This window comes from Poromitra crassiceps (genome assembly GCF_964638095.1).
Source record: "Poromitra crassiceps genome assembly, chromosome: 9".
NCBI classification, from domain to species: Eukaryota; Metazoa; Chordata; class Actinopteri; order Beryciformes; family Melamphaidae; genus Poromitra; species Poromitra crassiceps.
The window spans coordinates 48,846,027-48,869,078 of NC_139630.1; the positions used below are offsets into that span (position 1 = coordinate 48,846,027).

The 23,052-nt window shown below is 42.8% G+C and overlaps 1 protein-coding gene across 1 annotated transcript in view; it reads right to left on the reverse strand.

Annotated features, from left to right (window-relative positions):
* slc22a16 (solute carrier family 22 member 16) overlaps nucleotides 1-23,052 on the reverse strand; it is a 32,823-nt gene that overhangs the window by 6,279 nt on the left and 3,492 nt on the right. The window contains exons 3-5 of the mRNA XM_083642621.1: nucleotides 20,719-20,836; nucleotides 7,208-7,757; nucleotides 3,626-3,753 (exon numbers count right to left, since the gene is read on the reverse strand). Coding sequence (XP_083498747.1) covers nucleotides 3,626-3,753; nucleotides 7,208-7,757; nucleotides 20,719-20,836 — 796 coding nt within the window. The remainder of the gene's footprint in view (nucleotides 1-3,625; nucleotides 3,754-7,207; nucleotides 7,758-20,718; nucleotides 20,837-23,052) is intronic.

A 23,052-nucleotide genomic window follows, 5' to 3' on the forward strand; every position in this document is an offset into this window, starting at 1 on the left:
TAATTGCTGATAATGTAATGATGTGATTTTATTACATTATCCAACAATACATTTTCTTATCAGATTTGATTACATTTTCATCTCATTTAGAGGAAAATGTTTATTACATTTTGACAAGTTATTGTGAATCCCTTAATTACACAATGTGAACTTAGCCTAAACTATATCTAGGAAGAATTGGACCAATGATAACTAACTCTAAACCGCAAGGAAGATGGCGTGGGTCTGCGTATTGAAACTAGGCTACCAGTCGTGTTGCTCCCGCTGCTCATCTTAACACAGTGATCACCATCAATCTCCATATAAGTTCTAAAAGAAATCTGCATACTCTAGAGGCACAAAATGATGGATTAGTTCACTGGATCGCTGGATTACTGAGTTAATCTGTTACAGAATGGGAGCATTGGTTGGCAGTACACTTGGTTTAGGTCCCTATCAGAGGTTGTGTTTACATGCATGCAGTAACCCGGCCTAAGATCTTGTGAGGTTAAAGTTGAAGCCATTTACATGCACCTATGAGACCCTATGGTCTTTTACCCTGTTGTTTGGGGTCTTGTTCAATTTTGTTGTAGATACATGTCGACTGCCAGATGAGAAAAACAAAGTAGGTAGGAAGATTGCAATTGTTTGCCAAAAGAGGATAATGCAATGAGGCTAAAGCGGATGATAGTGATTATAGTCAGTATGTTCCAAATGGAAAAACACAGATCCAATCCACCAACGCCAATCCATCTCAAAGCATCAGCACTATTCGACCCCATTCTCTTCAGTGCCTAGCAGAGTCCTGCACCGGGTCGGGGTTCCGCGGGCCGCGGGGCCCCGCCGGGTACCCGCAAAAAAACGCAGGGTGCGGGTAAAAAATACACTTCTGTAAATTGGTGGGTCGGGCCGCGGGTAAAAATGAACTAAATGCGGACGGGGGGCGGGTGGAACAACGACAACGTATGAGCCATGTATGTTTTTCTGTTGCACTCAGACTGAGGCAGGGGGTGTGTCTGGCAGGGGGTGTGTCTGGCAGCTGGTCTGACTGGAAGAGGAGAAAAGTTTCTGACGCACGTTTTCCGCTTTGTTTACATAACCGGCATTGTTTCAAGTATGCGCACACCGTGCATTGTGTGACGCTATATGGACTGCACAAAACATTCAAAACTCAGCTGCGGGGTCAAGGTGATTGATTGGAGACAATACAAGTCGGACAAATAATATAGTAGGCTAACGTTAGCCTCCACTACAGTCAACCATACACACTGGCTGTTTTCATAGCAACAGGCAAACAACGTCATGGATGGATAGCGTGAAAGTGGAGAGGTCTCTCTCATCCCAACGTGGATTTACGTTCCTGCAACAGCAATCATAAAGGCAGTATGGATTATACCGGACATATTGGAAATAGCTGGTAAGTCACTTTGAGTTTGCTTGCTGTAACTGTCTGTGTCTGATAGCAGAGCTATCCAGCTGGTTAGTCAGCTAGCAGCTGCTAAAAGCTAATTAACGTACATCAGCTGACGAGTCTCGGCCAGAAAGACTGCTGTTCGCCTCCCGTGTGAAACGATGGCAGTTTCGTTAGGGTCACTACAAAATGTTTGCACTGCAGATTAACAGGTATTATATATATGCGGTTCCGGATCGGGCCGCGGGTCTCATGTCTGCGGGGCGGGGTGGGTTGCGGTACTGATTGATCATATGTGCGGGTTCGCGGAGCGGGGTCGGTACTGCACGTCACGGGGCCGGGCGGAGCCGGGTCTTGAAAATCAGACCCGCGCAGGACTCTGGTGCCCAGTGAGGATTATTTGAATCACCCAGGGCATACATTGTATTCGACCACTACTCATTATATGATCTCATTTTAATTGTTGCTGCCTGACCTGACGAAGAGCCTGCATCGGCTCGAAACGTTGTCTTTTAAAATGCAAAATTAAACAAAACATTGGGAGCTAATCAGTGTCGCGAGTCTCTTTTAATCTTGATGAATTAACCACTTTGGACTCAGCACCTACAAGAAGAGATGTGCGTGTGTTTTCTCTAATTTTTCTCATTTTAATTGTACACACATGAATTTGGACCTAAGTTATCTTATCTTATCTTAATACTATATAACTATATTTGATAATCATCTGGCTGGCAAGCAAAATCAAGAAACCGCCAGACCTCAAGAATCCCCAACATGATCTTGTGCACATTGTATTTTATATCAGTCTTATCACACACTGCACGCTCACATGTGCTGAATACACGAGAAAAGATCCGCTGACACATCTATTGACACTAAGGCCATGTTCACATTACAGGCAAATCCGATTTGCTGCTAAAGTCATTATCTCGATTGGCTTCCCAAATCTGATTTGGGAGTGTGTCCGCACTGCCACAAATCTGATTTGGGCAAGTGTTCAAGTCGGATCTGTGCGTCCAGATACAATGAGCCAATGAACCAACATACAATGTTTCTGGCAGTGTTTGCAGGTCTGCTCTCTGCTGTTCAAGTCCCCGCCCCCTGCAAAAGACACTCTCAAATCTGATTTGGGTGATCAGCGCGTCCACACTAAAGACACATCAGTCGAAAGCAGATTATTGGAAACTACCTCCATATGTGGTTTTGGACAAGTGACACAAATCAGACTTGGAGCTCCAGACTCATAAAACCAATCTGGATAGAATCATTAATAGGTCATTAAAGTTCACAAATCAGATTTGGCCTCCTAGTCTGAACGTGGCCTAAGCTACCAGGCACGTTGCTTCCTCTGTGCTGCAAACAAACACACACATCCACACAGACACGTGCTGTGGCACAATATGGGGTGTGGTGGGTGGGAGGGAGGAGGAGAAAGTCAAGTTGACAAGCTGATAATCTTTTTCATAACACCAGCTGCTTGTGAATGTAAACTGTTCTGGTTGGATACCCAAAGTATGTGAGCATCCATTGTATGTGAGGCCCTGGTACCCATAAGTCAGTATTAACAGTGAACTGGCAACAAAATAAGTTCAATATTTAGCAAGGCCTGTCGTGTTTGCCAAGGCAAGGCATATTTGTCCAGGTAGTCGACTGAAGATAGCTCAAGTTTCACAAAATTGTGAAATTGTGTCATGTCCGTACACTCGGCAGCGCAGAGACCCACTGAAGTTATTGACTCACGTAGAATGGAGAGATCGACATAGAACATAGAGAGAAGTAGACAAAAACAGAGAGAGCAAGAAGGAGAGAAAGGTCAAGCAAATATGGGATGTAAAGTGCTGAGGCCTCATTCAGATCTCTGCCTCCCCTCTGTGATGCCTCTATTTTTCATGTCATGTTTGTTGACTGCTCTGTTCAGAATGGTCAAAGGTCAAAGGTCATATTTGCTTATTTCATTGTTGGCTGTTTGCCAACTCAGTCATTAGTGGGTCAGAGTGCAGAACATACACACTGACTAATACATGTAATGTATGGTATATAGAGGCGCATGCATACAGTATGCACACACGCACGCACATGCACGCGCGCGCACACACGCACGCACACACACACACGCACGCTCGCACGCACGCACGCACACACACACACGCACACACGCGCACACACACACACACACACACACACACACACACACACACACACACACACACACACACACACTATCTGGATACATACAGCGGGCACTACGATGATGAGCATACAGGCAATCCCTGCCAGCAGCAGCGCCGGGGCACATGTCTTCTTCCTGCCCACCCGGTCCATCGCAAAACAGCCAACCAGGTAGGAGGGGATCTCCACCAGACCTGGAAACAGCCAATCACAGCAGTTGTCGGTCAGAGGTTGCCATGGCAGTGGCACGGTGACACCATGACATTCTATCTGGGGGAACTAAATAGCGTCATTTGAAATCTGGGATTACTTTTAGATGTATAATTTTATAAATAATTAAATATAGCGATATACTGCATAATGTAATGTATCTATATCTATATCTATATCTATTATAGGCCTATCTGGGAGTAGAGTTTCTGCTTCTGCCAGGGAAGAGCCCAGTTTTAAAACAGCATTAAGAGAGTATAGTACATTATGCCACTTCACTATTGCTTGGCTTTTTCATTACTTTACATGTTATTTTCTGTATTACAGTAAACACTAACCACAGTGACAACATTAAGCATGTAGGTGGAGATAGAACACTTTGTTCATTGCTCACAGGCCAACTTTATTCCCTAACTTACCAAAACCAGAGCCTATTAATCTTCTTACTGTTTCACAAAAAAACAAAATGTATAACTTATTGTATAACTAATGTCCTCACTAATAGATTTCAAAGCCCACATCGGCACAGACATCGCACGCAGTGTAAGTGAGCTTTTCCAGACACATTTAAATAGTATCCCTCTGAGCTAAGGGATGAGATGCCTATTTGTTTACATGGAAAGAGGCACCTCTGTTATAAGATAAAATAGGCTACCTGTGAAAGAAAAGTTCTGCAGTTGAATATATTATTACATGTAAGTCTCATGAGAGGAAGAGATGCACTCAGCAGCAGGCTACGTGCACGTCTTCTAAGAAAAAAGACATTTGAACTGGTCTTCTTCTAAGGACGCTGCAGAATGTGCTGACGCAGGTCGGAAGCCGTTACTGTACTGTATGTCTGCCACTGTCTGACAGAGACATCTGGCACAGCAAGGTACTGCACAAAGGTTACAGTGTGGTGAACACTACAGTATATTCACAGAGAGAGACCCCCAGTTCAGCTGCTAATATAATGTAGGCTATGTTAAATTTGTTTCCACACCACCCGAAAAAAGAAATCTTGGCAGACACCTACCTTGCTGCATACACATTGAAACAGACACACAGAGAGACACACAGGCGCGCGCGCACACGTCGCACACACTCAATCACAACACACACACACACACACACACACACACACACACACACACACACACACACATTCAGTCTGTATTTATAGGCCGCAGGTTGCAACGTGTGTCTCTAAAAAAGACTGCAACAGTTGCCCAACCCCTCCGTCAATAGAAGTACACATACAGTACCTACATTTGGATGAGCCAAGACAGATGTTGTATAATTGTGGAACACTATTTCCACTATTTCTCTACACACACACACACACACACACACACACACACACACACACACACACACACACACACACACACACACACACACACACACACACACACACACACACACACACACACACACACACACATTCCACCACACCACCATCCATCCCTCTGACCCCATATGAAGTATGAAGAGCCCCTTCCTCCCTTCTGCAAACAGCAGCACTTCTGCTGGACATTATTGATGGTTTTTTGGCGTACAGAGTGAGAGATCTACAGGCCGCAGGTTGCAAAGTATGTCTCTAAAAAAGACTGCAACAGTTGTCAACAGTTGCCTAAGCCCTCCGTCAATATAGACGTACATGTCGACATTTGGATGAGCCAAGACCCAAGACGGATGTTGTTGTATAAGAGCTAATGTACACCGCCTCCGGAACAGATGCGGTACGGCTGCAAACAGACCCACACTCATGTCATCTGTTAGACCAGGGATGTCAGAGATACGGCCCGCAGGCCGGATCCGGCCCGCGGGCAGGTTTCATCAGGCCCGCGAGATGTTTTGGAATATAATATATATATATATATATATATATATATATATATATATATATATATATATATATATATATATATATATTATTATTATTAAATTCGCACCCCATTATCATGAACTACGTGTGGCTAATAAGCAAGCTAAGAGTTCATTCATAAGTTAATTACCGTAAATTCCGGACTATAAGCCGCGGCTTTTTCCCCGTTTTTTGGCCCCTGCGGCTTATATAACGGTGCGGCTTATCTATGGATTTTTTCAGCAAAAAAAAAAATAAAAAACGGAATTCTCTCTTCTTTAGCACTCTTTCTAACTATAAATCCACTTCTGTTTTAATTTCCTCTCTTGCCCTCTTTTCACCACACCGCGGACACTGTGTGCACTGTAAAAAAAAACACAGGTGGTGTTGTGTTATGTTGTTTTGTTGAAATGTTAATAAATGGGAGCTTCCTCAAACAGCCATCTCTTTCCCGACAATCCCCTCTGTGCACGAACCCTTACATATGGTAATTAAACATTAAAACACAATAAAAAAAAAAAAAAAAAAAAAACATTAAAACACCCGCGGCTTATAGTCCGGTGCGGCTTATATATGTAACAAACAGGCAATTTTGCTGCTGCGGCTTATACTCCGGTGCGGCTTATAGTCCGGAATTTACGGTAACCTGCACTACAAGGAAGTATGTCAGTACGTCATCAGGTGTAAACAAAGCCGCCATGATGCCACGCTGGAATTGAATCGCGCGTTCGGCTAATGTACCTACCAAAAAACAAAGGAATCAACAAGATGCTGTCGAAAAAGAGAAAGGTTGACACGGAATGCAGGCAGTTTCAAGAGAAATGGAAAGAGCAGTATTTCTTTTGTGAAGTAAATGGGTAAATGAGTCGAATTGATTTTAGTAAAAAAAACAATCCGGCCCCCATGAGGTCTCAGTTGAACAAATCCGGCCCTCTACCTAATATGAGTCTGACACCCCTGTGTTAGACGATCTGTCCGACAAAAATAGAACAGGTGCGTAATTCTTCCGTACCGCATTCCGTACCGGCAGTGTTGCCGGATCCGCAACACAGCCGTAACGTATCTGGTGTACATTGCCTGTATGTGTGGAACTCTATTTCCCCTATTTCTGGATATCAGCCATTCCCAACCCACTGGTGGGCCAAAAAGGTATTGCAAGTGGGCCGCCAAAAAATTTCCAAAACATTACGATTTTAGTGATTTTTTTTAAAATTATTATTATGTATTATGAGAATGTATTTCTCCAGTGTTGAATGATACCGTTATTTAATTTGTAATTAATTTGTTAATCAGCCTATTGCAGACAGCTCTTCACTTTTACTTTCTGATTTCTGTGTGGTGCTGATGGACAGCTCCTTTTATCGTTCAAATAAAAGTACTCTGAGAACACATTATTTGGCCTCCATACTGTTTACGGTCCGATGTGGGCCGTTAACATTTTGAGATTTTCATGTGAGTCAGAAAGGGTTGGGAACTGCTGCTCCAAATATCTCATACAGTGTACACACGTACACACAGACACACGTACACACAGACACACGCACGCACGCACGCACGCACGCACGCACACACACACACAGCCCAGCACTTACCAACCAGGAAGAGGTTGATGTACTGGTTTCCTCCTAGCTGGACCGAGCCCAAGGAGAAGACATAGTAGCCCAGGCTGCCGATGAACCAGATGGACCAAACCGTGCACGTGCGGGCCGCCATCCTCCAGCTGCCAAACAGATCCAGGATGGACAGCTTCTTCTCGGGCTGCGTCGGCCGCTCCCCCACCTCCTTCTCCAGCAGCTTCTGGTCCCCCGGCTCCAGGAGCTCCTCTGCCCTCAGTCTGGATTCCAGGCCGTTGACGCGGGCGATGGTGTCCAGCAAGGCCTGTGTGTCCTGGAAGCGGCCCTTGGCCATGAGGTAGAAGGGTGTCTCAGGGAACTTCCAGCAGAAGAGCAGGAAGGGCGAGGTACATACGGAGAGGATGATCTGGTAGACCCACCAGACCCGCACCAGGTAGCCGGTCACAGCCACCACCATGATGCCCACAGCGAAGGCTGCGTGCACGTGCATGGAGGTCCACGTGCGCACCTTGATGCCAGTGAACTCGGTCACATAGACAAACACCACCACCAGGTAGCCACTGGACACCTGCCGAGAGAGAGGGAGGGAGGGAGGGAGGAAAGGAGAGAGGCAGGGAGTAAGGAGTCCATGGAAGGAATGAAAAAGGGGAGAGGAGGAGATACAGAAAGAGATTAAAATATGCTGTTGACACAGCAGCAGTGCAGCTTGGAGACAGTAATGGTGCTTCTCAATTTCCCTGATCAGAATTTGGATAAAGAACCGTATGATCCAATAGAGAGCCGCAGGAATGAGCCCGGAACGATACGTCCAGGTTCTTCAGTGGAAAAGTCTATCTATGGCATTTAACATGGGGGTTTCGCTTAAATGCATAAAATAAGGTATGTGCTTAACAAAAGTTTATGGAAACGCGAATCTTGGTTTTTCACAAACATTAATAACTTTTATGACTTTTGGAACTGAAATGCGATTTTTCTAAAACTCAGAAGGCATGCAAGTTATTCATGTTTGTGAAGAGTATCATGCTAAACACAAATTTGCATTCCCATAAACTTTTGTTAACCACAGACCTTATCTTATGCATTTAAGCGAAATCCCCATTCTAAAACCCCATAGACTTTTCCACTGAAGAACCAAATGGCGGCGATTTCTGGATAAAGCCTACAAAAAGATGTCATCCCTGCGGTAGCTAGCTGCAGATGTATGCGGAGAAATGACAGCACTCTTCTCTATACATCTGCAAAGTCTCTCTCTCTACAGAACCATAGTGATGTGAGAGCATGTCAACATATTTGATCCAGGCTGACCGTTGCTCTTGGCCAATCTTATGAATCACTTAATACTCATATAAATAAATAACATATTTTTTCACTATTCTCCATCGCAAACTGATACCATACAGTGGTTCAACCTACCAAGTTCACGAAAGCCTTTACTGTACATTTGTTGTAGTGAAAGTGGTCCCCAGCTAGACAGGAAGTGATGCACTTGATTTATGGAAGCAGCAGCAGTTTGTTTGGAATAAATATTTGAATGCAGAATAAATGAAGAACCACTCTCTATGTTAAGTGTAGGAGCTCAGTTATTTGCACATATGAGGAATAATGTTAGGGGTTGTTTTTGTTATTGGTCGTGAATGCCAGGACTGAATTAGTTCAAAATGCATATATGTATTCTGTGTTCTGTGTCTGTTTTTAATTGTTTTGACGTTTAATCTGATAATGGAGGATCTTGTGGCGGACTCAGTAATGATCTGTGCAGTAGATCTTGTGAAACTGCTACTTTATTATTGGACTAGGGTTTTTTGTAGTGTTCATACTGAAGATTTTAGCTTGTCCTCTCCTTATGAGAAGGAAAAATACACCCCACCTGCAGGACAACTTTTTAATGTCTCTACTCTTGGAGTAGAGACAGGGAGCGAGGGAGGGGAACCATTTATTTTCAAGAGAAATGTGTTGTGGTGTCGCCGGCCACAAAGCAATGCTGTGCAAATGCCTGAACAGTGCTTCACTAAAACTGATCAGAGAGTAAAATAATCCTCACTCCTAAATCTGAGGTCGTCGGTGTGTGTGTGTGTGTGTGTGTGTGTGTGTGTGTGTGTGTGTGTAGGTGTGTGTGTGTGTGTGTGTGTGTGTGTGTGTGTGTGTGTGTGTGTGTGTCAGTGTGTGTGACAGAGGAAGCAAGTTACACTATCTGACCGTCTGACTCCATGTGAAAAACAACAGCTGTAGCTGTGGAGGACTGGGGGAAGGGACAAGACAGGGGGAGAGAGTGAAACAGTGGACACACTGTCCGGTTTCTTTAAGCACTACTTTAGTGCCACTTTAGCCTAGTAACTGTAATGACTGTTTTCCTTTGACTCTTTTACGCACATATCATGTATTACTCTGTACACACACATATACAACACACGCACATAGTTTTTTTTGGGGGTACCTTTGGATACGTTTGACCCTTGCAATCCTTATCCTTGCCCGCTTTTAATAAGGGTGATCTGAGCTTCTTTTTATTGCTACCCTTACAGACCATTAGGACCTGAAGAAAATGTAGCCTTATTTTTTTATTTTTTTAACAGAATGAAATGTTATAGAGGGGTTTTCCTGCAGAGAGGAATATTTGGCACCCCCCAATGCGGTTTTACACCCCCCCCCTCCCCCCGCATAGTAACTCAAAATCAAGCCTCAAAAACAAGCATTTTTACTGTATCATTTTAGAGAACTTCAAAGATGAAGTCCCACACTTGTACCTTGAAATGGCTTCCTTTCTGAAACTTGGGGTGCTATAAACACACATTGCTCCATAAATCAGTCTTTACGTGGACCGCTCATGCTAACTGACACGCGTTGTTACCCCCCCCAAAGGTCCATTCTAAGCCAGGAAAAACCCTGTTATGTAATGTATGGATTTTCCCCAGGAAACACGGGACGAGGACCAGGACCACTCAACACAGCAAGTGTAAAGGCTTTCATGAACTGGTTACTGGTAGGTTGAACCACTATGGTATCAGTTTGCGATGGAGAATAACGAAACAGACATTTATGAAAAATGTAAATTGTGATGCGCTCCCCCCCTATTGTATGTGTCTCACTCCTAACATTGTTCTCTCTGCTCCACTTAGTTGTTCTGCCCTGGTTGCTAAGGCCTGGTTGCTATGCTGATCCCACTCTGCTGCTCATGCCTGGCTCAGCTGATCCTCCTCTCCATTCCAGTGGCATTGCTTATGCCTGGACTCAGCTGATCCTCATCTGCTAATTATAGAGCTCATTCATAAATAGTGGCAGCTTCAGTCATTCTCTCTCTCTCTCAGCTCAACACCTCAACATGCTGGTGGCAGCAGCATGTGCCTGGTTTGTTTTGATACTTTGATTTACTTTCTTTGATTTATCCTTTCTTTACTTTGGGAAAGGTGGGTATGGTAGTTACGTTTTCGTGGCTTTGTTTATACAGTCTATTTGGTTATGTTTTGTAGTTTAGGGTGGTGCCTGGTCCGCCGGCCGTGTGTCGGCCAGTGTGTGCCCGCTCTTTTGCTTTGTTTGGCTGTCCCACCTGACCCCTTTGTTATTTTGGTTTTGTTATAGAGCTAAAATTTTGAGTTGAAGAAAAATAAAGACTCTTTTTTTTGAAAACTTGTTCTTTGATTCCTGCTTTATATGTTATTGGTCTCCAAGCGAGCCTTTTCTTTTTTTTTTAACTCAAAGTTTATTCACTTTTTCTTTCACACAGACATACATACATAAACAAAAAGGGTGTCACAGTACATAAAACATATTACATTGCTAAACTTAGGAATAATCTTAAACAAAAATCAGATCAGGCAGAAAAAACAGGTGTCTTAGTACATCTCTGGGTTCATGTGAGTTATTCTTGAAATAAAAGACAGAACAAAAAACAAAAAGCACTCGTGGCATAGTCATATAACTAGAGAGGGTCAGTGTGCATATTTTGTTATACTTCAGGGGGAGACAAACCATCCACATTCCTCATTCCGATACATATAATAACCACTTTGTCCATCTTGCGATGTACAGGTCATATTTCAATCTCAATAGAAAGGTCAGTCTCTCCATTTCATGAATTTCTTTAATGATTTCAAGCCAGTTGTCTACTGTGGGAGAGTCGGTCTGCAACCATCTACGAGTAATCGCTTTCTTTGCAGCCACTGTTACAATTTTAAGCAGGTATTTATCATTTCCTGATATATCTTCTGGTATATCACCCATATACAGTGATTTACATGTTAGTGTGACTTGCCAGCCAAGAATTTGGTTAATGGTTTCCCAGACACTCTCCCAAAACGGCTTTAACTTTGGGCAACCCCAGAAGATGTGGTAATGGTTTGCCTCATCAGACCCACAGTTTCTCCAGCATGTCTGGCTTACTGGTGACATATATGGTTTCATTTTGGGTGTAATAAAAAACCTTACAAGGTTCTTCCAACTAAATTCACGCCACTGCAAGGAGCAGGAAGTAGAAAAGACTGTTTCACACATATTCTCCCATTCACGTTCAGTTATTGTATCGTTTAGTTCTTTTTCCCATCTTTTTTTTATATAATTTGTAGTATTTCCCCTCCCCATTAAAATTCCCTGGTACAACTTTGAGACTATTGATTTAGAATTACCTTTGTATGCCATAACCATTAATTGTATTAGACCACTAGGTTCCCGAGTTATTTCCCCAATCTTAATTTCTTTCACTAAATAGTGTCGTGCCTGCAAGTATCCAAAAAAATCGCCCTTCTCCAAGTCATATTTTTTACTTAGTGTTTGAAAGTTCTCTAATGTATCCCCATCCATTATATTACAGTAGGCAGTAATACCTCTATCAGCCCAGGATTTGAATCTGGTACCCATGCAGTTTGGTTTAAAATCTGTGTCATATGCAATCCATCTGAGTTGTTTCACCTGCGACTTCAATTTCAGTTGTTTTATGACATCAAACCAAGTACACAAAGTAAACAATGTAAAGGGACTCAGGTCATCCTGATGAGATAATGTTAGCTTATGATCTCCAATCATTGCTTGTATTGGAATCCCCCTGCATTCAGTCTCAATCTCTTTCCATCTTGCCGCATACTTATCATCACACCAAAGGGCTATGTTTTTTAATTGAGCAGCGTGGTAATAATCTTTAAGATTAGGAAGAGACATACCGCCTCCATCTTTCTTAATGGTCAATGTCCTGTACTTAACCCTTGGTTTTTTTCCATTCCAAACAAAGCGTGAGATCTGCTTGTCCCACTCCTGAAATTGGGTATTTGGGACTTTAACAGGCAGTGACATAAATAGGTAGAGCAGTCTGGGAAGAACAGTTATTTTAACAGTTTCAACTCGCGAACTAAAACTTAGTATAGACAATGACCAATTACTGAGATCCTCTTTAATCTTCTTACTTACTACATCATAGTTCTTTTTATACAGATCACCAGGACAATATGTCAACCATACCCCTAAATATTTGATTGCTTTTCGTGACCAGTCAATGGGGAGTCTTAGCTTGATTTCAGTTGTTGGGTCATAATTAAACGTTAATAGTTGTGTTTTTTGAATATTGAGTTTATACCCCGAGTATGTGCCATATGTATCAAGGAGGTCCAAAAGGCCAGAGAGACAGGTCTCTGGGTTATTTATATACAATAATATATCGTCAGCATACAACGCTATCTTATGTTCTCTGCTATTGACCACAATTCCTTGTATGTTACAGTCCTCCCTTATAGCTTGTGCTAATGGTTCAATATAAAGAGCGAAGAGGGTCGGAGAAAGAGGACAACCTTGACGAGTAGACCTTTCCAGTTTTATGCGGTCAGTAAGACGACCATTTACCTTGATCCTTGCTGTAGGGGCAGAGTATAAGGTCCTAATGCTATTAATTGATCTTTCATCAAAGCCAAATCTGTCTAATACCAAAAATAAAAAATCCCAGCTAACACAGTCAAAGGCTTTTTCAGCATCAAGGCTAGCTAAAACTGCGCTTGTTTTGCTTTTTCTAATATCTTGTATAATGTGGAGAGATCGTCTTATGTTATCCTGTGTCTGGCGTCCCCGCACAAAACCGGTCTGATCCTCATCTATTAGTTCAGGAATGAAGGAGTCCAATCTCTTAGACATAATAGATGCATACATCTTATAGTCCTGATTTAAGATCGAAATCGGTCTGTATGAGCTACATAACATCTTGTTCTTGCCCTCCTTTGGAATAACAGAAATGATCGCTTCATTCCAAGAAGGTGGAATCGACATCTCTTCAATTGTCCAGTTAAAGGACTTTAAAAGCGTTGGAGTTAGTTCTTCTTTGAATACTTTATACCATTCAGCTGGCAGTCCATCGCTTCCTGGTGTTTTATTATTTTTTAGTTTGCCCAATGTATTCTCCAGCTCCTCCTTAGTAATTTGTTTATTTATGCTGTCATTCTGATCTTCACCAATCGAGGGCAGGTCCAAGGAGTCCAAAAAAGTTTTTATCTTCTCTTTGCTCTCTTGTTTTGGTTGAGAGTAGAGAGTCTTGTAATATGTTTGAAATGCAGTGTCTATTTCCTCCAAATTATCATATAGTTTCCCTGTTCTAGGATCCTGTATTTTATTTATCGACTGCGAGGCCTGCTTTTTTCGCAATCTCCTTGCTAACAATTTCGTGGCTTTGGGGCCTACTTCATAATACGATTGTTTTAGAAATTTATATTTTTTCTCCAATTCTTCTTTATAAATGTTTGAAATTTGATTTTTAGTTTCTATAATTATATTCATCGTTTGGGGGTTCTGATTCTCACTATGTTCCTTTTCCAATTCTTTTAACTTATTTTCAAGACGTTTAAGATTACTTTCCTTTGCCTTCTTGATTGCTGTACTGAGGGAAATAAATTTTCCCCTAATTACCGCTTTCAAAGTATCCCACAAAACATTTGGATTCACTGCTCCATTGTCATTCAACTCAAGGAAGGTCTTAATTTCAGATTTTATTTGCTGCACGGCTGATTTGTTGTTAAGCAGGCTTGTGTTCAGTCTCCAGATTGTTTTCTTTGGTCTACTATCTAAGTGTAGCAACAAATACATTGGTGAGTGGTCTGAGATGTCCCTTGTTCCTATGTCACAATTCAGAATTCTGTGTCTATCATTTCGGAACATGAAAAAATAATCTATTCTTGAATATGTTGCATGAGGTGATGAGTAGAAAGTAAAGGATTTGTCTGATAGATGTAAGTCTCTCCACACGTCAATCAGGTCCAGTTCAGCTAAGCCCTTTCTCAGTAATTTAGTTTGAGGTGTCAAATTCCTTCTATTATTTGATGTGTCCCATTTGTTGTTTATTACCACATTAAAATCTCCCGCACAAATTAATGTGCCTTCTGATTCTGAAGCTATCAGATCAAAAACCTTCTTCAAAACATGTAGTTCTGTCTGAGGTGGAAGGTAAACAGAAAGGAGAGTGGTCAATTTATCTTCTATTTTCCCTTGTACTAGTATATATCTACCTTCAGGATCCTTCTTCTGTTTGATTAATTCAAAATTTATGGTATTATGAAGTAGTATTGCAACTCCTCTCTTGTGGCCTGCTTTAAATGTGCTATAAAAAGTGTTATTATACCCAAACCTTTTCAATTTTTCATGTTCATCCTGAGACAAGTGTGTCTCCTGTAAAAATATGATTTGGTTACCTTCCTTCCTCATTTTTGTCATCACTTTACTCCTCTTAGCTGGGTTATTTAAACCATTCACATTCCAAGAAGCGACTCTAAAATGATTGTACCCCATAACGATAGTTCAACCTGTGTTTGCTAGCAACATAAACATATGGACTGTGACAGAACAAACAAAATAAAAAACTTGAAAAGGCATTAAGAACCAACAAAAACAAAAAAGAAAGAAAGAAGACTTCCAAGCTCAGGGACTTACACTGCCCTGTCATCTTCACAGATCTGTTCAGATGCTTTTGGAGATTCAATCCTATTTCAGTAGGGGCTCCCGCTTTGCAATAGTCAAAGTCTCTCTTCTTGAGCTTAGCAGTCATTTGGTCTCATCCCGGTCGGTTGTTTGTTTGTGTATTAGAGGGGCAGAAAGATGTTTGGAATAATGTAGTAGGTGGGGGTGGGGTTATTATTTATATATATATTTTCTTTTTATTATTATTATTATTATTATTATTATCATTTCGTCAATTAAATTACTTGAATAGAGCGTAAATTAACTCAGGCTATTTGGATTATTCAGCCATACCATAATCCATAATCATTACAGGAGGGATGGCAGATAGGGGGGGGGGGGTGAAGCATGTGTAATGTGATCGGCTGTTTGTTGTTGTGACAGTGAATGTGTGTGCGTGGGGGGGGGGGGGGGGGGGGGGCGCTTCTCCGTTGAGCCAGTCTACTATTTAACCTCACGTGTGACAGTGTTAGATCAATCTATACCTCATCCTTTCTGTTGCTGTAGTAATCATTTTCGTTGGTAACTTCGGAGTCTGCCTCTGATCCTGTCACCATGTGTAGCGCGTCCTCCATCCCCTCCACTCCAGTGTGTGCTCTGGGCGAGCCTCCGCTCCCAGTCGGTGTCAGTCGGCTGTGGTGGATCCAGCGAGTAGCCTCTCTTCCTCATATCCTCGGCCGCTTCTATCGCGCTGTTGTAAAGGCGAGGTCCGTTCTCCCAATGAATCCTCATCTTAGCAGGATATGGCGTTTGAAAGCGTATCTGTTTCTCTTTGAGGGCTTTCTTTATATCTTTGTATTCTTTGAGTTTATTGTTCACTTCGGTAGGGAGATCATGCGCAAATGTAATCACTCTACCTTCACAGGTGATCTTCTTAGCCCAAGCCGTTCTTAGAATCTTGTCCTTGGTGTCGTATCTTTGGAAGTTAACCAAGATCGATCTTGAAACATTTTCATCTTGCGGTTTAGGTCCAAGCGAACGGTGGGCTCGTTGAATTTGCAGATCCAGATTCCCATCAAGCGCCAGCTCAGTCTTCATAAAGTCCTCAATGAACGTTAACATCGAGGTCCCCTCTTTGCCCTCCTTCATACCGTATATGCGAACGTTATTACGGCGTGATCTCCCTTCCAGGTCCGTCGCTTTAGCCTGAAGGAGCTTCTGTTGTTTGAGCGAGTAGAGGAGCGCATCTTTCAGTTCCATGTTTGCTGTCTCTATTTCGTCAACTCGTTGTTCCGCTTCAGTTAGCCTTGTGTCATGGTTACGAACGTCCCCGACAACGCTTTGCAGCTTTTGGTTTATGTCCGTCTTGAAGCTGTTGATTTCCTGTTTAATGTCATTTTTGAAGTCGGCTAGTTCTTTTTTTATTTCCTCCTTCATGCCTTGTATGTCTTTGCCGAGGTCTTGAATAGCCTTAGCTGTAGCTAAGTCTCTTTCAGCCGCCATCTGCTCCTCGCTAATATCACTTTCTGCCTCGCTGTTTGTAGCCGTTTCTTCACCTTGCTCGTGGTTTTTACTTTTCTTCTGAACTTTCTTATTCCTTCTCCCACGCATTTCGAGTCATTTTAATTACTTGTAAGCAGAATATTCGTAGTTTGGTGGGTTTTCTTTCCAAAATTGACCGGGAGAGTTTTTCGGTCACTCCGCCATCTTGAGTAGCTCACCGGAAGTCCCTCCAAGCGAGCCTTTTCAAAGGTGGCCGTAACATATAATGGGGGCTCGTCAAAGCTTTTGGAGGTGCTGTATGTTTTTTAGACTTCTAGTGGCAGTAGGAGTCTAGTGGAACTATTTTTGGGTGGGGGTAACCATTTATTTTGTACTGCTTTGGTGGTTAGGTAACTTTTTGTTTGCAGTATTCTGCTTTTGTAGTTACTAACCTTTTGTTTGCAGTAGCCTGAGAGGTGAATTAATGGTTCCCTGTTAAGTAGCACTTTTGTGCTTTTGTGTTGACTTTTTGAGAATGGAAGCGAAGAATGAGTTTGTTGAGGCGCCTAGCCTGGATAAGTTTCATCGCTGTACTAAAGACAGCTTGGTGTTAATTGCTGAACACTATGAAGTGCCTATTTCTAAGCAGGAAAAGAAGCAGGTGATTAAGGTTAAGGTGTGGGCAGGTTTGGTGGAAAAGGGTGTTGTACCTCATACTCCTGGCACACCAACGTCTCCTGTAGATTCTGGTCAGAAAATATCTGAGATGATTCAGTTGAAGCAGCTGGAGGTTGAATCTCAGCGGATAGCTTTGAGGGAGAAGGAGCTTCAATTTGAATTGGATATGAAGCGTCTTATTCTTGAGGAGGAGACCAAGCGTCTTACTCTTGAGGAGGAGACCAAGAGGGCGCAGATTCACCTGTGTGAAGTCGAGCTTGGTGTCGGTGGTGCTTCCCAACACGTTTCTGGTCAGCCTGTTTTTGATGTGAGACGAAATATATGGCTGGTGTTTGAAGGAGATGATTTAGCTATTTTTGCTCCTTCGGTTATGGAGGGTTTTTTGTCTATGGGGAAAATGGATGAGAAAGTCCCTGTTAAAATCCTGCATGACACTGCTGCTTCTCAATCCTTCATTCTGGAGGATGTGTTGCCTTTTTCAGCTAGCACTTTTGTAGGTTCTGATGTTCCTGTGCTGAGCTTTGGTATGGAGAGTTTAGAAGTTCCCTTGCATACTGTTAATCTTGAGTCTGAGCTGGTTTCGGGGCAGGTATCTGTGGGCATACGTCCTCAATGTCCCATAAAAGGAGTGTCCATGATTCTGGGTAATGATCTAGCTGGGGGGAAAGTGTTGGCTACTCCTGATGTGATGCCAGTTCCAATGATACAATGCCCGGACGAGCTAGCTCAGAAGTATCCCACAAGTGCATCAAGCACTGTCACTCGTGCTATGGCTAGAGATCAAGCCAAAAATGATGAAGAAATTGATTTGGGCCACAGTTTTATGACAGAGCAGGATGGTGCTTTTGTGCCTGTTGTGTCTGTTTACCAGCAGGTTGGTGAAAATCACCTCGTGGAGGCTGGACGGCTGTCTCGGTCTCGTGATCAGCTGATTGCTGAACAGGAAAAGTATCCAAATTTGTCACGTTTGTTTTGGCTGATGCATTGTCGCGCCAATAATTTGTTTAGGTCTGAATTATGTTTTCTGTGGTGGCTTTTCAGAAACCATGATTCAGTAACTTAGGGTGGGGGTGTGATGCGCTCCCCCCCTATTGTATGTGTCTCACGCCTAACATTGTTCTCTCTGCTCCACTTAGTTGTTCTGCCCTGGTTGCTAAGGCCTGGTTGCTATGCTGATCCCACTCTGCTGCTCATGCCTGGCTCAGCTGATCCTCCTCTCCATTCCAGTGGCATTGCTTATGCCTGGACTCAGCTGATCCTCATCTGCTAATTATAGAGCTCATTCATAAATAGTGGCAGCTTCAGTCATTCTCTCTCTCTCTCAGCTCAACACCTCAACATGCTGGTGGCAGCAGCATGTGCCTGGTTTGTTTTGATACTTTGATTTACTTTCTTTGATTTATCCTTTCTTTACTTTGGGAAAGGTGGGTATGGTAGTTACGTTTTCGTGGCTTTGTTTATACAGTCTATTTGGTTATGTTTTGTAGTTTAGGGTGGTGCCTGGTCCGCCGGCCGTGTGTCGGCCAGTGTGTGCCCGCTCTTTTGCTTTGTTTGGCTGTCCCACCTGACCCCTTTGTTATTTTGGTTTTGTTATAGAGCTAAAATTTTGAGTTGAAGAAAAATAAAGACTCTTTTTTTTGAAAACTTGTTCTTTGATTCCTGCTTTATATGTTATTGGTCTCCAAGCGAGCCTTTTCAAAGGTGGCCGTAACATAAATGTACACAGATATATGTATGCTTAATAGATTATGACAATTAGATCTTTCCATTCAGTCATTAATACAATTTATTTGTGTTCTTCTGTGTGTGTGCGTGTGTGCGTGTGTGTGTGTGTGTTTTTTTGGGAGGTGTGAGCTAAAGATGACCAACAGAGATTTCAACCACTAGTAGCACTAGTGAGCAAAGTGGGTCCCTGTACAACAGTGGTTCCCAAACTGGTAGGGTATGTGGAGGTACTAGGGGGTACTTGAGATAAAGGGGAAGAAGAATAAATCATGAAAATGAATGAAACATTCAAATAACTCTGCTCAGGAGGCACTAATTGCAACTCTTTCACTCCATTTCCATATATTATAACGTTATGTTCTTCAAACGGTGGGTTATGATTCATTCATTGCATCATGCTACAGTTTTCTCTTGCCGTTTTCTAAGCAAAATGTTGTAGTTGAGTAAAGGGGGTACTTGCATTCAGAAATCAGTGAAAGTGGGGTACTGAAGCCCAAAAGGTTTGAGAACCACTGCTGTACAACAACAAAAACACATATGTGGTTTTCAACCACGCGCAGTAGCAGCAACCATGTCGGCAGAATAAGGACACAACAGAAACAAAACCGAGCAACAGAAACGAAAACCTGATGGTAATGTTTAGTGGGGAAAAAATCCCTAGACAGAGAACAGTGGCACAATGTCTGACCACTGTGACTTACAACACACTGAGGAAATCCCTAACAAGGTCCAGACTCTATGCACACAGGCTGGCCAAAGAAACAGGCCACCACAAGCAGACCTGGCAACCCAGGCTAAACCTATTCTGCGCTTTCAAGGAGAGACAAAAATAGAAACTGACTTCCTGTTACACTGTGACAGATATAAAAGACGTGAGACAGAGACAACTTATTTGAAGAGGATAGGTGGAATAAATATATCCAGATTTCAATCATCTGCCTGATCCTATCAAACTGGAGAGAAAGGTCAGTGTGCAATATCGGCTGCTAAATTTGTTGACCGGTGTCACACTTTGGGGGAAGGGGGACCCATTTGGATGACAAATATGAAGAATACGCATAATTGGTTATTTTCTTTTACATGTCATTAATAATTTCTTACATGATTCAGCAATATCATTTGTAAAGGATCATGCCAATAAATCAATGAATTGAAAATGAATTGAAAGCATTTACCGATGTGGAAATTACCGGTTGGTTAGGATGTCTAAATGCCCAGCATGCTAGCTAGTCTAGTTGGCATGCTATGTTCACATCGGTACAAAACACTTCTCGTTTCTCCACCTATCAAAAGCTTCTCTAGGATTAATAATACTGTGTCTCCTTTTATCCACAGGTTTCTAGTAAATAACGCGCCGATGTCTGAAACTCCTGCAACTTACGCTGTCAATCAAATGAAGGGGTGGGGGTTTCCTCTCCCAAGCTGCTGCACTGAGCCCCAGATGTAAACATTGTAGCAAACCATAATCAGAGCGGTGTATCAACAACATGCTTTATGTCTGTACCCGTGAAATTATGAATGCTAACAATTCCACATTGTTTACATGGAAAAGTCTGTTATTCACCTTCAAACCCTGAGGTCCTCCAGGAGTAATCACTTCCTACTGCAGCGAGACCGCTCACCAACTGGACTAGTTCCCAGTGAGTATACTCTCTCTGTGTCTCATGCCTCTCCACATTCTGCCAACCATGGCATGCAATTATAGACAACAACACAGACACGCGCAGATACACAACAACAACAACAACAACAACAACAACACACAGAAGCAAACACACGTGACTCACCATGGCAAGGAGGAAGCGGATCACTACAAAGAAGTAGTAGTTTCCGGTGAACGCCACTAACACTCCGAACCCAAACTGGCAGATGCTGGTGATCATCAGGATCCTCACACGCCCAACCCTGTGAAAGAGAGACACACACACGTAGAGAGAGAGAGAGAGAGAGAGAGAGAGAGAGAGAGAGAGAGAGAGAAGAGAGAGAGGCAGAGAGACAGAGACAGAGACAGAGACAGAGACAGAGACAGAGACAGAGGCAGAGACAGAGACAGTGAGATTGAGTTGACATGTTCAGGTCAACGTGTGTCCAATCCATTATGAGGGATTGTCTGTCTGCCATTGTCATTGTCGTGTTGGGACTTTTAAACCAACTGCTAAACAAAGGAAATCACTCAGTTCTTGCTTCTGAAGATGAAGCCATACAATATATTAGCATAAACTGAGTCGTCGAGTATTACGCTGTGTGCAAAGTGTGAAGACCGCTAGTTCAACATTTAATTTTTGGAGGACCAGGTTAGAAGCATCAAGTGAGTCTGTGTGGCTGACATCACAAACTGCCACAAACCCTTGACTTCATGTCTCATGTATGATCTCTAATTCTGATCGTTTCTAATTATGTGTTGTATCACACAAGCAATGAAATTGTGTTTTGCCTTCCATCGAACACAGAAAGGAACTGATCCAATATCCGTGGACTGTGCTTTATTTAACGATGAGAACTCACAGCCCTTAACAAGTAAACCTGACCTCAGGTCCTGTACCTCTGGCTGTGGCAGAACAAATAGAAAATACACACATGTAGCAACAAAACAGGAAACAGGATGTAAGATCAGGTCTAGTGTAGTAGTGGAGGACTATTACATATATTTTCTACACCTTAACTCTGTGAATGGGGTCCATCATGGGATGGTTGGGCAGTCCCACACATCACAGAGAGTGAACCCCAAGCTCAGACCCGATAAGAATATTAAGTCCTACTTCTAAATTCTGACCCCCTCAGTCTTGGCTGGACAGCTGCTGCTTTGCCGGGTCACCTGATCTGTTCCAACTGTGTCAGGACTAAAGTGCTCTCTCTCTCTCTCTCTCTCTCTCTCTCTCTCTCTCTCTCTCTCTCTCTCTCTCTCTCTCTCTCTCTCTCTCTCTCTCTCTCTCTCTCTCTCTCTTTATTTAACCCTACTCAAACGTGACCCCCACCCCTGTCATCCGCACTGACCTGGCTTCCACCTCTCCTGCCTCGCTGTCACCCGTCAATCTCCCTGGTTTTCTCTCACTCATCATCCCTTCCCTACCCCTCCATTTCTTGAGCATCCCTGGTACATCTCTGTATGTTGGCATGCAACAGCCTGTACTGACCATGAGGGGGGGCAGTATCATGTGCGTCGCCTATAGTCACTGTTAAAGTGGCCACAGTGCCTTCAAATGCCCTTGAACAGCACACCGAATCCCTATCAGCTCCAGCTGAAGCAGCTGTTCAGTAGTTCAGTGGTTCTCAAAGTGGTGTCCGTGGACCCCCCGGGGGTCTTTGAGGGGGTTCCAGGGTGTCCCCAACAATAAGGAGAATAATTGTTTTCACAATTCCATCCATAAGTAGCACAATGACAGACTATTTGGGTCATGGGTTTCATACACTTCTGTAATAAAGCATCTAAAAGCAAACAACTTATCAGATGGGGGCCCCTGGTCTAATTTGTGTCAGTTTAGGGGTCCTTGACATGAAAAAGTTTGAGAACCACTGACTGTAGCGGCCCCTGACCTCTTGAGTGAAAGGTAATTTCCCTATAAGGATCAACAAAGTACAAAATACATTATTATGATTGCCATTATTATTATCATTATCATTATAGTAATGTAGTTTAATGGAAGTTCAGACAGGAAGACGATCTTTTGCATGCTATGCTACAATTCACTTCTCATATCATCCGGCCTCTCACATCTCTCATGCTTGCTCACTCATAATTTCCTTGCTGTCATTTTCCCAGGGTGTCAATAGACTACGGTACTTGACCAACTCCACTACTTCCTGAAATGAGTAGGGCATACTGGTTTCCTGTCCTACACTATTGGATGAACTGATTAATGTCAGGTGTGCCTGACTGCTGCAGTCACAACAACAGTGATCAGGCACACCTGACATTAATCAGTTCATCCAATAGTGTAGGACAGGAAACCAAACTGCCCTACTCATTTCAGGAAGTAGTGGAGTTGTGCAAGTAGTCTATTGAGACATCAGCAGTGCTCACATCAGCTGGTCACTTCTATCCAATAGCGTAGCGACACACCTCCGTTGCACACCTCCATGGTAGCCAATCATCACACTGCTGTCTTTTTAAATATGTGTCT